Source organism: Plecotus auritus (assembly GCF_963455305.1).
Source record: "Plecotus auritus genome assembly, chromosome: 4".
In the NCBI taxonomy this organism is placed as follows: domain Eukaryota; kingdom Metazoa; phylum Chordata; class Mammalia; order Chiroptera; family Vespertilionidae; genus Plecotus; species Plecotus auritus.
The window spans coordinates 126,714,765-126,729,275 of NC_137775.1; the positions used below are offsets into that span (position 1 = coordinate 126,714,765).

General features: G+C 45.9%; 1 protein-coding gene across 1 annotated transcript; it reads left to right on the top strand.

Moving 5' to 3' along the window:
* Nucleotides 1-7,814: 7,814 nt before the first annotated feature.
* Nucleotides 7,815-14,287, top strand: SMKR1 (small lysine rich protein 1). The gene is made up of 2 exons (XM_080666308.1): nt 7,815-8,088; nt 13,805-14,287. The coding sequence occupies exons 1-2, from the start codon at nt 8,086-8,088 to the stop codon at nt 14,000-14,002; spliced, it is 201 nt and encodes a 66-aa protein (XP_080522434.1). The 5' UTR covers nt 7,815-8,085; the 3' UTR covers nt 14,003-14,287.
* Nucleotides 14,288-14,511: the final 224 nt, after the last annotated feature.

A 14,511-nucleotide genomic window follows, 5' to 3' on the forward strand; every position in this document is an offset into this window, starting at 1 on the left:
TTGAGTGTGGATGCCGGACCCAACTTGGTGAGTTATTCTTTCAAGGCTCTGACTCCATTTGCTGTGTGATAAGTGACAGTTGTTTAATTTCTTAGATTCCCTATCTGTACAATGGGATAATACTACCTACCTTCTAGAATTGTGAGGATTAAATGAGTCACTATGGGTACAGTGCTTAGAATAATGCTTGCTAATCATGAGTGTTCAATTGTAACTTCCCACCTCATTCCCCTCCCTTTCATAGAATCCCCCAACAAGAAAAATAAATAGGGTTTTAATTCTCTGGATCAGGGATCAGCAAACTACAACCCATGGCCCAAATCTGGCCCACCAAGACTTTTATACAGTCCATGAGCTAAGAATGATTTTTACATTCTTAAATAGTTGAGGAAAAGTCCATTGAAGAAAAAATATTGTATGACACATGAAAATTTGATGAAATTCAAATGTGAGTTTCCATAATAGTATTAGTGGAACACAGCACGCTCATTCGTTTACACGTAGTCTATAAATGCTTTCATTCTACAACAGCAGAATTGAGTATTTGCAAAAGAAGACACAAGGCCTGCAAAGCCTAAAATATTGACTGAGTTTGCTGACCTCCCCTGCTCTAGATAATTTCTTCCGAGTCTGCTCCAACTGGTCTCACTGCACCCCAAGGTTCTCAATTGCAGGGACCCTAACGGCTGACAGAGGAAATTACCTTCAAAGAACATTTTTTTTTTTTTTTTGTGATTCCCTCTTCAATATTAGGATGTAATGGGTAAAATGAATGCAGTGCTATACTGTTGAACTTAATGAGATGAAAATAAAAAGGGGAGAAAGAAAAAGAAGAAGAAGGAGGTGTTGGGGAGCACAAGAGACTTGGTTGGAAAGTTGTAAGGAGGACATTCTGATAAAAGGGAAGAATGTGGAAGGCCGCCTGTCCTGTTTAGCGGAATTCTAACTTAGAGGAGTGTTGAAGGCGGCGCCCCTAATTATTCCTTGACCTTTCCAAACAAGCCTGTGCATATGCAAACCCCCAGGTGTTTACTGGAATCCTTATGCTTAATCCCTGGATGCCCTTGCCTAGAGGACAATGTAAACCTCCCAAGATTACTCACCCTACTGAAAGTATCTAAAGATAAAAATTCCAGTAAAGGCCTAATGAGGCAGGCAATAGAGGCTGCCCTGGCCACTGGGGGGGGGGGGGGGGGGGGGGGGAGGGACGGGGGAGGAGGCTTTGCCCTCTCTTTCACAGTCAAACTGTGTCTGAGTAACCTGTTCATTCATCGTTCGGGGGCTGCTGATCAGCCCTGGCAAGGAGGGAGAGAGGGAGGAAGACGCTACTAGAGTAGAAAGTAGGAAACAGGAATTTTTAAATGTAACTGCTAAGAAAGATAGTGATAGAATATTCTAAGTTTGATGTTCTAAGAATGTATGCTTCAATTCTGGTAATGTTATATTTTTTAAAAGAACAGCATAGTTAATGTTACTAAGAAATAAGGCTGTGCATTTATAAAAAGATAAATTTAACTAGTGCTATTAGGATGTGAATTTGAATAGTTATCTAAATTTAACATCATCTTCCAGTTTACACAGGAAGATTTGTTCAGTTCTTGTAGAATAAACAGATCTTAAGTCTAAATATGAAGTGATTCTCAAGTGGACTGGTACTTAAGAAAAATGCATATGTTGTCAATGATATATATACATATATCTTGATTTCAGAGAGGAAGAGGGGGAAAGAGAAAGAGAGACATCAATGTGAGAGAGTAACTTTGATGGTTGCCTCCCCTTTGCAAGGACTGGGGACCGAATCCACAACCTAGGTATGTGCCCTGACTGGAAACGAACCCACAACCTTTTGGTGTCTGGGAGGACACTCCACCTAACTGAGCCACCCTGCCACAGCGTCAATGGTATTTTGATCCTAATAGTAACTGTGCTCTGGGTTATAACAAAGACTGCTTTTCAACCACACACCTCAGCAGCCCTCCTCACCTCCCTTTAAGGCGTTCTTTCTCCAGTGCAAAATCTGAAGAGCCATCTGGTCAATAGAAAATGGTGCTGCCATTGAGGTTGTTCTGATCGTCACTAGACCATCCACTTTATGTCCCACCTGTCCACTGACAAATCATGCTTTCTTATGCTTTATATCTTTTTTTCAGCTTTATGGAAGTATAATTGACAAAATAGTAATATATTTAAAGTGTTCAACATGATGATTTGGCATTCACATACATTTTGAAAGGATTCCCACAATCGAGTTAACACATCCATCACCTCATTTATTTATTTGTTTGTTTATTTTTTGGTTTTAAGATTTAAGTTATACTCTTAGCAAATTTCAATCATGCAATATAGTACTATCAGCTATAGTCACCATGTTATATTTTAGATCCTCAGACCTTATTCATCTTTAACTGAAAATTTGTACCTCTTCCCATTCCATTTCCTACCCACCCCCAATTATATATAATTATGTGTGTGTGTGTGTGTGTATGTATATATATATATATATATATATATATAACTTTAAAATTGATTTCAGAGAGGAAGAGAGAGGGAGAGAGATAGAAACATCCTATATAAAAAAAAGAAAGAAAGAAAGAAACATCCTATATAATAAAACCCTAATATGCAAATCAACCAGTTGCTATGATGTGCATTAACCACCAGGAGGAAGACGCTCAACGCAGGAGCTGCCCCCTGGTGGTCAGTGTGCTCCCATAGGGGGAGCACTGCTCAGCCAGAAGCTGGGCTCACAGCTGGCAAGTGCAGCGGCAGTGGCAGGAGCCTCTCTTGCCTCTGCAGCACTAATGACCCCTCGGGGGTCCCGGACTGCAAGAGGGTGCAGGCTGGGCTGAGGCCCCCCACCCCAGTGCATGAATTTCGTGCACCAGGCCTCTAGTCAATGATAAGAGAGAATCATTGATCGCTGTCTCCTACATGCTCCACACTGGGAGTTGAGCCTGCAACCTAGGCATGTGCCCTGACCAGGAATCGAACCATGACCTCCTGGTTCATACGTTGATGCTTAACCACTGAGCCATGCCTGCGGGGCCAATTTTATATATTTTTATGCAAGACGTAGAAACAATTTGAATTCACAAAGCACTTTCACATGCATTCTAATTACCTTTATAGCAACCCAAGGGAAGAAAGTGAAGCTTATATAATTGCTCAAAATTGCTTAATTAATAAGTAGTGAGGTCAATACTTGAACCCACATCTCCTGGCCTCAAGTCCAGGGCACCTTCCTGAATAATTCTGGTGTTTAACATCACAGGCTGGACAGATGGATAGAGCTGGCTTTGACTGCTTGTGTGAATTAGGGAAAGTTACTTACTCTCTCTGACCTCCTGTGCAAATTGGAGAACTTAACAGAAACTACCACATTGGCTGTAGTGAAGTGATAATGCATGATGCTCAGCAAGGTGTTTGACATCAGTGCTCCTTCAATTTTAATTATTATTTGCCAAAGGGCAGAAGGCTGGGAGAGCTGTTTTGCCACTGACAGGGGAAATTAAGAGAGGCTAAGTCCAGGGAATAATGGAGCCTGAGGACTGGAGTGCAGATGGAAGCCATTCTTCCATGACAGAGACTGTCATCCCAAGAGAGGTAGTCACTGACATTATTAGATAAGCCATCATGTGAGGAGACACTGAGGAGGAATGGCAGAGGGCTGAGGCTGGGCTTTGAGATCAGCCAACACTTGAATTGCAAGAGAGGTAGTTAGGCATTAGGTGACTAAGTGAGCAAGCATAATGCATGTCCGTCTCAGAAACAAGAAGGCAGATAGGAAGGGAGCAACATTAACTTAGTTTCAGAGGTCAATGAGAATGAAGAAGTTGCTGGGCTTGGCAGAATTAAGGTGATAATACTTCCCACTGAATCATGAAGATGATTCCATTATGACTATTATTACTGCTGTGGCATACAAAGATGAGACTGAAAGAGGTTGCCCACTGTGGAGAAGAGGAGACAAGTCAACGTATTTCTATGCAGAGGATTTGGCTGACTTTAATGGGCACAAAGTGTTGGTAGTGATTTATGAGCTCACAGAGATGGTATGGTTTGCTTTGGGCCTTGAAATTTGAATAGGCTTTTGATAGACATGGGGGAGAAGGCATTCCAGGTAAAACAGATCATGTAAAGAAAAGGCTGGGAGGTGTGAAAAAATGCAAATCCCAGAAACTGAGAAGTGTGGCTAAAATAAGGCATGTAGGACCATGTGGGTAAATAAAGCTAGAAAAGCAGATCAAGGCAAGATTTTGAAAGTCCATCAATACCATACCAAGGAGTTAACTTTCTAGGAAATAGTCATTAAAAGTTTTTGAAATGGGTGAGACATGATTATATCTCTACTGTAGAAAGAATACCAGGATGGAGTGCAGAAGCCTGAGAGACGGCAGGACCGTACAGACCTGAAGATGGGTGGTGTTCTGAGGAACGGGGGAGATTCAGAGGAGAAAGGGCAGTCTTCAGAGAGAGGGGGCTTGACAAGGAGTGAGGGGGACACACAGGCAGGTTTGAGCCTGGGTGATTAGGCAGAGGTGGCATCACCCACAGACCATAAAGTCATTAGATGTCTGAGTGAGCAAGCATAATGCAGGAGGTGGCTCAAGTAGGTGTGGGTGGGAGTGAGCTCTAGATAGAAGGAGTGAGAGATGATCAATTTATAGTTGGGTCCTAGATGGCTCCTGATGCCATTATCCAAAATATTTGGATATGAGACGTGTTTGATTTTAACTATGGTAAGGTTTAGGTTCCTGAGAGCTAAAGTTTAAAAACCAACCTCATTGAAGTATAATTAATGTATAACAAACCGCACTCACTTGAATATAAAGAATTTTGACAAATATGCACACCTGTGCAGGTTCAGTTTCCTGGGCATGTGACCAAGGATCACACAGGGTGCTACTCTCAGAAGGTCCCTGTGCTTGGGTTTTAATGCTCTTGAGTTCACAATCTTGAAATTCTTAATTTATCTTTGAATTTGTGTTTTGTAAATGAAGTTCAGTGGGACAGTGGACTGTGTTGGGTGGAGGGGCTTGGAGCATGAACTCCTACTGAGTCTCATCTGTCAGCCCCCACTCCACTAACCCTGACTCCCACCCATTCCACCTCCACCCCCAACCTCAGGGTCAGGCTGGTACCCAGGTCTCAGGGCAGAGCATGGCTGCACCCCAGCACATTCAGAGAATGACATGTGAGCATCTCACTCATCAGGATCCAGGTATCAAGTACAACCCAGCACAGAAGTTGCACTTCCTTGGCGGTCACCCAGAGTGGGTGGCAGCCCACGGGAAGGGAAGATACCTAGAAAGGGGAGTGAGTGTTCCTGTTCCCTGAGGAAATACAACATTAAATAGCAATAAATAAATAAATAGCATGATAGGTTGATAGAGACCACAGAAAAAAAGGACGGGTTTTATAATTTAGTACCTTTAGTGGCATTTTTCTCCTGCTTCCCTACATTTTCATTTTGTACTGTGCTAGGCCAACTATGTAGCCAGCCCTGCACTGGTATAACTACCACTACAATCAAGATACAGACCTTTCCATCACTCCCAAATTTTCCTCTTAACTCTTTGAAGAGTCAACGCCCCTCCCTCCGCTGCATGTACACACACACACACACACACACACACACACTCCGTGCCATTCCCAACCACTGGTGCACTTGGAGACGACTGAATTTTAAAACGTGGAGCAGGGCTCTGGGCCTCCTATCAGGAATTCAAGGAAAGCAGGGCCAAAACAGATCCGGGAGTGACCCCAAAAGGGGGTTAACCTGAGAGAGTGGTGATGATCCAAATAAATGTGGGGAGTGTGCCCCCATCCAGGGATTATGAGGGGCCAGCAGAGGAGAAAGCCATGGCAGAGGACAGGAGAACGTGCCATCTGAAGGGCGCAGGGACTCATGAAAAAACTACTAGGTAAATTGAAAGTAGTTGGAACTTTGCTTTGTTGGTGAACGATTAGGGAAAGCATACGATTATGTGAGAGCATAAATACTGGCACATGCACTACCCCTTTGGAAGCCAGGCCATCAACTAAAGAAGGCAAACAGAACACCTTATCCTTGGTTGCAGAGCCTTTCAGGGCCCCAGCCCTGCTTCCTGGCCCAGTTTTCTTTTCCTGACTTCGTCTGCAATGCCCTGTCCCTCATCTTGGCATAGTCCACTGCTCCTGATCATCCAAATCTCAGTTTAAACACGACCTCCTCAGACCATCCCAATCACCAATGTAAAATGGCACATTAGGTTAGTACACCCAATATAATGCCCTCTGTTACATCTATTACTTTTAGTTTCTGCCCTGTCCTCCATTTCAATACTCCACCCTAAAAAAAATACCCTTAAGAACAAGCAGTTTGACTCATGCAGGGAAGCATTCCCAGGGCCTAGAACTCAGTGTCTGGCAAGTGGAGGATGATCAATAACTGTTGAGTAAAAAGAAGTAAGCCAGACCCTGGCCCTGTAGTTCAGTGGGCCAGAGCAGTGGTCAGCAAACTGCGGCTCGCGAGCCGCGGTTCACCGTTCTGTTGACTAATGAGTTTGCGGACCACTGCTAAGACATTACCCTTACCCAGAAGTTTTGACTTCAGGTTAAAGACATTAGTACATTATTAAAATGTTTTTTAAGTGTTTTTCCCTAAGGCAGTGGTCAGCAAACTCATTAGTCAAGAGCGGCAAACCGCATGTGGCTCGTGAGCCACAGTTTGCCAACCACTGGGTTAGAGCATCATCCCAATAAGCCAAGGTTTGGGGTTTGATCAGTTTGATCCCTGGTCAGGGCCCATACAAGAACCAACCAGCCCAGCGGGTGTGGCTAAATTGACCTATGAACCAGGAGGTCACGGTTCTATGCCCGGGTTGTGGGTTCCATGCCCAGTGTGGGGCATGCAGGAGGCAGCCAAACAATGATTCTCTCGCATCATTGATGTTTCTACCACTCTCACCTTCTCCCTTCCTCTCTGAAATACAAATAAATTTCTATTTTTAAAAAAAATCAAGCAGTGAATGCATAACTAAATGGAACAACAAATCCAGGTTCCCCCCCCCCCCTTCCTCTCTCTCTAAAACCAATCAATTTTTTCCAAAGGATGAAGTCATTTGAAAAGAAGAATGACGGTACTGCTCCCAAACTGCAGCCTTCCCCTCAGGAGGATGAACTCGAGGTTGGAAGCGGGACGGTACCTACTCCACCCCTTCTTGCCTAAACCCGCGCAGATTATAAGACCTTTCCGGCTTTACTCACTGGGGGCCTGTATCAGGTTCTTTCACAAACATTTCCCCATGTCATTCTCACTTCAGCTCTCAACAGCTTTATCTCACTTTCCAAGAGGTCGTGGCGTCTTCTGAGACTTTTCCAAGGTCAGCCCGTTGAGTGGCCAGGCTCAGACTCACTCCCGAGTGGGCCCACTCCAACACCAGTACCACAGACACCCCAGCACCGCCTTGCCGGTACCGAGCTTGGTCCAGCCGCCCAAATCCAGACGCCTCCCGCCGAGCCGGGGTTCTAGGCACTCGTAGCCGTGGTCGCCACAGCGCGAGGTAAAATGGCCCTGCCAGGCTGTCCGGCCCGCAGGGCACAGCGGTAGCTAAAAGGAAGGCGGCGCGGGTTCCAGGACACGCGCTGGGCCGGCGGGGCTGGGCTGGACAGTTGAGCGCCAGGCCCCGGTGTCCTGGCAACGGGTAAACAATGCGCGGCCCCGCCCCCCCGCCGCGCGCCGCCTGGCGTTTGGGCTCCCGGCCGCCGGCGTCCGCCCGCGTGTCCCCTCCCTGCTTGGTGCTCGCTGCGAGTCTGCAGCCTGTGACCTCGGTGCCTCCGTGAGGCGGGTGCTCGAGCCCGGCGTGGCGGCAGCTCGGTGGCTCGCAGCCCACAAACCAGGCCGGAGGCAGCCGGGTTGAGAAGCGTGGGGAGGTCCCGGACCTGCGGCGGTTCTTGGGAGTGCGAAGGAGAAAGCCGGGTGCGCGGCAGGAATGGGCGCGGGGACGCCTCCCCTAGGTGATACGGAAAACTGGGGGCGCTCTCTTCATTTCAGGACTGGGAATACATGCCACACTCACCTGCTCAACTGAGAAAGGAGATACCATGGTAATACATGCCTTTTCTTAAGAATAAGAGATTCCGAGGCTCTTGCTAAATTAGTTTCACACTGTCTGCCTTGCAGAATCAACCTTTAGAGAGATTTGTTTATCCACGCCACGAGATTGGCACCTTCATCTCCTCGTGTTGTGGGTGGTGTCCAGCCCAGTGATCTGAACACTTGGGTAAAGATGAAGGGGGGAGGGTTCCCCAGTGGTCTGCGCTGAAGAGGACTGCAGCATCCGAACTAGGCTGAGCCCGCTACGAGTTGGTTGGTTTTAGTTCCTTGGTTCTGTTGAGCCACTTATTTTCACCCAGAAGATGGTTTATGTGTCAAATAGAGGCTGGTCACGTGGTGTGGAACCCCTCGTTGCCAGCAGGGACTGGCCAGGCACTTAGCTGCTGCTGCCGCTGCCCTGGTCCTGTGCAGGGTTCTTATCTGTGGATTTGAAAAATGGCCGGTGTAGCTCAGTGGTTCAGCCTTGACCCATGCACCAAGAGGTCGCAGGTTGGATTGGCCCTCAGGACACATGCCCGGCTGGTGGCTCGATCTCCAGTAGGGGGCATGCAGGAGGCAGCGGGTTGATGTCTCTCTCATTGATGTTTCTATCTCTCTCTCCCTTTCCCTTCCTCTAATAAAATCAATAAGAATATATTTTTTAAATTAATTAATTAATTAATTAAAAATGAACCCAGGTGCAACCTGGACCACTGGCTAATTTTAAGGAATTCCAGTTTAAGGAAAGGCTTTGGAGGAGACCTTTTATGTAAAATTAGAGGCCCGGTGCACGAAATTTGTGCACGGGGGGGGGGGTGTCCCTCAGCCCAGCCTGCACCCTCTCCAATCTGGGACCCCTCGAGGGATGTCCGACTGCCCGTTTAGGCCCGATCCAGATAAGATCGGGCCTAAACGGGCAGTCGGAAATCCTACTCACAATCCAGGACTGCTGGCTCCCAACTGCTCGCCTGCCTGCCTTCCTGATTGCCCCTAACCGCTTCTGCCTGCCAGCCTGATCACCCCCTAACCACTCCCCTGCCAGCCTGTTTGCCCCTAACTGCCCTCCCCTGCAGGCCTGGTCCCCCCCAACTGCCCTCCCCTGCTGGCCTGATTGCCCACAATTGCCCTCCCTTGCAGACCTGGTCCATCCCAACTGCCCTCCCCTGCTGGCCATCTTGTGGCGGCCATCTTGTGTCCACATGGGGGCAGTCATCTTTGACCACATGGGGCATCCATCTTATGTGTTGGAGTGATGGTCAATTTGCATATTATTCTTTTATTATATAGGATTAGATAGGATAGAGGCCTGGTGCACGGATGGGGGCCAGCTGGTTTGCCCTGAAGGGTGTCCCGGATCAGGGTGGGGGTTCCTTTGGGGCATGGGGGGCCTGGGCGAGGGGCCTGTGGTGGTTTGCAGGCCGGCCACGCCCCCCGGCGACCCAAGTGGAGGCCCTGGTATCTGGGATTTATTTATCTTCTATAATTGAAACTTTGTAGCCTTGAGCAGAGCCAAGCCTCCTGCTGGCTCTGTGGCCGCAGCCATTTTTATTGGGATTTATTTACCTTCTATGATTGAAACTTTGTAGCCTTGAGTGGAGACCAAGGCAGGTCAGGGCAGGCGGAAAGTTTGGCTTCCTCCATCGTTGGGGGAAACTCAAGCCTCCTGCTCTCTCCAGCTCCTTGGCTGCCGCCATTTTTGTTGGGATTTATTTATCTTCTATAATTGAAACTTTGTAGCCTTGAGCGGAGGCCTGGGCCCACCAGGGCAGGCGGAAAGCTTGGCTTCCTCCATTGCTGGGGAAACCCAAGTCTCCTGCTCTCTCTGTGGCCGCAGCATCTTGGTTGGGTTAATTTGCATACTCGCTCCTGATTGGCTGGTGGGCGTGGCTTGTGGGTGTAGCGGAGGTACAGTCAATTTGCATGTTACTCTTTTATTAGATAGGATATTTTTGCATTTTTAAAAAATATATTTTATTGATTTTTTTACAGAGAGGAAGGGAGAGGGATAGAGAGTTAGAAACATCGATCAGCTGCCTCCTGCACACCCCCTACTGGGGATGTGCTTGCAACCAAGGTACATGCCCTTGACCGGAATCGAATCTGGGACCCTTCAGTCCACAGGCCGACGCTCTACTCACTGAACCAAACCGGTTAGGTTAAATATTTTTGCATTTTATGCCCAGGAAAACTTGCAACATCCTTCATCTCACCTCCATGTCATTGGCTCACACATTAAGCCTCAAATTTCAAACCTCCATTTTCAACTTCCAGCTGGATCTCGCCACCAGAGAGCCTTTTCAAATTGTGTTAAAAATCCAGCTCTTTTAAACACTGCCTTCTCTGGCCTCATTGGCACGTTCCAATAGTACGGTCATACTTCTGGCCTCAAACACAAGCATTCCTACTCCTCAGCCTTCATCCACTCTCTTGCAACCTGCTTCCCATCCTAACTACCACTGGTTGTCACGCCCTCTTTGCCATCTGCGTGGATTCTGGCAGTAGCCTGTGTCCAGGCGTTTCCCAGGGGTTCTCCATCTCCTTTGTCCTCGCTGTCCATATTAGATCAGTAACCCAGGCCCAATCCAGGCCAATGTGTGCCCACCCAGGACCTGGCCCCGAGGGAGGCAGCCAGAGGACTGGGGTCCTGCTCTTGGGTTGTGGGCTTGATCCCCAGTGTGGGGCATGCAGGAGGCAGCCAATCAATGATTCTCTCTCATCGTTGATGTTTCTATCTCTTTCTCTCCCTCTCCCTTCCTCTCTGAAATCAATAAAGAAATATTCAAAAAAATAGAATGTACTGGTTGGCCCAAAAAGTATTTAAAAAGAAATGTCTTAACAGTTTATTTTTTTAAAGAAGAACATTGATTTGTATATTTTTTATCATTTTTTTCTTCATTATATATTTTTATTGATTTCAGAGAGAAGGGAGAGGGAGAGAGAGAGAGAGAGAGAAACATCAATGATGAGAGAGAATCATTGATTGGCTGCCTCCTGCACACCCCATACTGGGGATTAAGCCCACAACCTAGGTATGTGCCCTTGACCAGAATTGAAACCGAAGCCCTTCGGTCCACAGGCCGGCGCTCTATCCACTGAGCCAAACCGGCAACAATTTACTTTTTTTAAAATATGTTTTTATTGATTTTTAGAGAGAGGAAGGGAGAGGGAGAGGGAGATAGAAACATTCATGTGAGAGAGACTGCCTCCTGCCCCTACTGGGGATCGAGCCTGAAACCTGGGAATGCGCCCTGACCGGAATCGAACTGATGGCCTCTTGGTGTATGGGACGACGCTCAGTCCTCTGAGCCACACTGGCAGGGCTGAAGAATTTATCAGTTTGTTCTTTTACAGATGTGCTTTCTATGTCATATCCAAGAAATCTTTGCCTAACCCAAGGTCACAAAGGTTTTCTCCTCTGTTTTCTTCCAGAGGTTTTTTAGTTTCTGGTTTTTATTTAGCTCTATGAGCCATTTTGAGATAATTTTTGTATATGGTGCAAGTATGGATTGAGGTTCTTTTTTTTTTTGCAAATTGATATTTATTATTCCATCTACATTCATTAAAAAGTTACCCTTGCTCCACTGAATTGCTTTGGCACTTTTTTTTTTTTTTAATATATTTTATTGATTTTTTACAGAGAGGAAGGGAGAGGGATAGAGAGCTAGAAACATCGATCAGCTGCCTCCTGCACACCTCCCAATGGGGATGTGCCCGCAACCAAGGTACATGCCCTTGACCGGAATCGAACCCGGGACCCCCCAGTCCGCAAGCCGACGCTCTATCCACTGAGCCAAACCGGTTTCGGCTGCTTTGGCGCTTTTGTTGAAAATCAGTTGTTCCTAGATGTGTGAATCTACTTCTGGGCTCCATTCTGTCCCATTGATCTGTTTGTCTCTCGACACCAATACCATACTGTCTGGATACTGTAGCTTTATAATAATTCTTGAAATAAAGTATTAGCCCTTCAACTTTGTTCTTCTTTTTCAAAGTCCTTTGAATTTCCATATGAATTTTAGAATCTTCCACAAAAAGATGAGAACTCTGAATAAAAGTGTCAACCCTCTATCTTATGTCCTTTGCATTTCCATATGAATTTTAGAATCAGTTTGCCAATTTCTACAAAAAGATGAAAACTGTGAATAAAAATGCCAAACTTTTGTGTGAATTTTAGTTCTCAAACCTTTTTAGAGATCAAAATACATTTTTTGCAGTGATTCCAAGTATGTCAAGTATGGTTGACATGCAAGAAAAGTATAAAGTCGTTTAAAAAAAGCCAGGTCCCCAAATCTTTAAGAGCTTATGGTCGTACATTCCCAAGGGCAGATTTTATCAGGAGGTGCAGTTATCTCCCGGTTTTCAGATCTTTTTTTTTTTTCATTTGGATTTCATCACACAAGCCAGGCCTCTGTGTTACAAGATGCTTCTCATCTTCATTCCTGGGTTTTGTGTCTAGGAATGTACTCCATTTCACTTAACAAAAGTATGCTTTAGTGTTTTTAACACATCAACTATGTTTCTCTTTGTTTAGCTCGGGACATTTTTAAGATGCCATGCTATGAGCAGAGCATCTATTTTACACAAATATTTAGCCCTTGCAGGTGTCCTTAATAACTTATCCATTCCTCTGCTTTCCCTTGCCCAGAACAGACACTTCTAAATAATGCACTTCCAACTGTTATTTTCTGGGTGGTGGGTCATCGGACACAAAGAAGTCACCTCAGCTCTGTGCAGCTCTAGCAGAACTCCGGGCATTGCATATCCCAGGTTCGGGTGGTAACCTTCCTTTCCCAGCGCGCATTGGCCTGGCCGTGTAGTTGTGGCAAAAACACAGGCACTGAGCCTGGTGGATGTCGGTTTGCCATGACTTTGCTGAGCTGAATAATACCTACTTCCCTTGATATCCGTCTCTGAGAATTAGCTGTGGTAAAGTGATGGCATTAGTCACTTACTGAGTGCTTGCTCACACGGTGCTAAGTGCCTTATGTTCATGTCTTAGTCCTCACGGCTGCTTAGTCCTCGTGGCTGGAGATTACCACATAACAAGTGCCAAAATATATCTTTACATCCTGATTATCAAATGTTTTTAGTTTAACTTTTAATATGAAAGTTTCCATACACAAAAATATAATAGTAAAATGATTATTTACAAATTATTAGGGTTTTGCCACATTTGCTTCATCTGTCTTTTAGGGGTGGAAGCTGCAGTATTTTAAAGCAAATCTTGCCCTAGCCAGTTTGGCTCAGTGGATAGAGCATTGGCCTGTGGACGGAAGGGTCCCGGGTTCGATTCCAGTCAAGGGCATATACCTCTGTCGCAGGCTCCTCCCCAACCCAGGCCCTGGTCCGGACACATGCAGGAGGCAACCAGTCGATATGTTTCTCTCACATGAATATTTCTCTGTCTTTCCCTCTCTCTTCCACTCTCTCTAAAAATCAATGGAAAAATATCCTGGGGTGAGGATTTAAAAAAAAAAAAAAAGCAAATCTCACCCTGCCAGTGTAGCTCAGTGGTTGAGCGAATTAGGTTGGGTTTCTCTTAATCCAGAGGTGCTTTGTCTACATTTGGTGAATTACATGGCCTGTAATTAATTGGCCTGCACAATTTTTGGTTCTTACAATTTTTCCTTTTAGGAATGTATTTTTTCTTAAGTTCAATAGGATATGTTGAAAATTATGTCAAGGTTATGAAAACTAATGTTGCCCCATATATATACTTGTCTTTGAAAGCCAGGTAAAGGGAAAAGAGGAAAAGGCCGGGGCAAGTCTCGCGGGAAGAAGCAGAAGAAGCAGGAAGTGGACATCCTCAGCCCAGCGGCGATGCTGAACCTCTACTACATCGCCCACAACGTGGCCGACTGCCTGCACCTGCGGGGCTTCCGCTGGCCAGGGGACCCCAAGGCAAAGAAAGGGAAAAACAAGACTTAAGTGACAGCGTTTCACAGTATACGTCGCTCTCATAGAGAGCAGAATCGGGAGAAGAGAAATCAGGGTAACACGACTATTGCAAGCAAAGTGGACTTGCTAAAGGCAACTTGAGATGGCAGCTCTCTGTGGTAGTGAATGGTTAAGAGATGCATTTTGCTTCCTCAGCTCAATCCGGGTATGGTTAGCCAGTTTGGTTTTTCAGAAGTTAAGGGAGAAAAGACTGAGTAGAACTTAAAAAAGTTACTACAATCCTGGATCACAATTAAACCTTGCTCTCAAAAGGCAGTTCTAACTCGTGTGTGTTTTCTTTTGCCAACGCGGCTTTGTTATTTAGAGAAGACGGCGAAAAGCACAGGATTTGCTCGCGAGCGTGCTACTTGTGGGCACTGTTTCCTTTTCCTGTCTTTTTCGGGAGAAATGATACATATTTTGTTTTTATAATGTTCTTCTCAGCAGTCTCTCTCTTGCCTGATTCTAATTGGCCACAGACACCGGTGGAGACTGAGGCG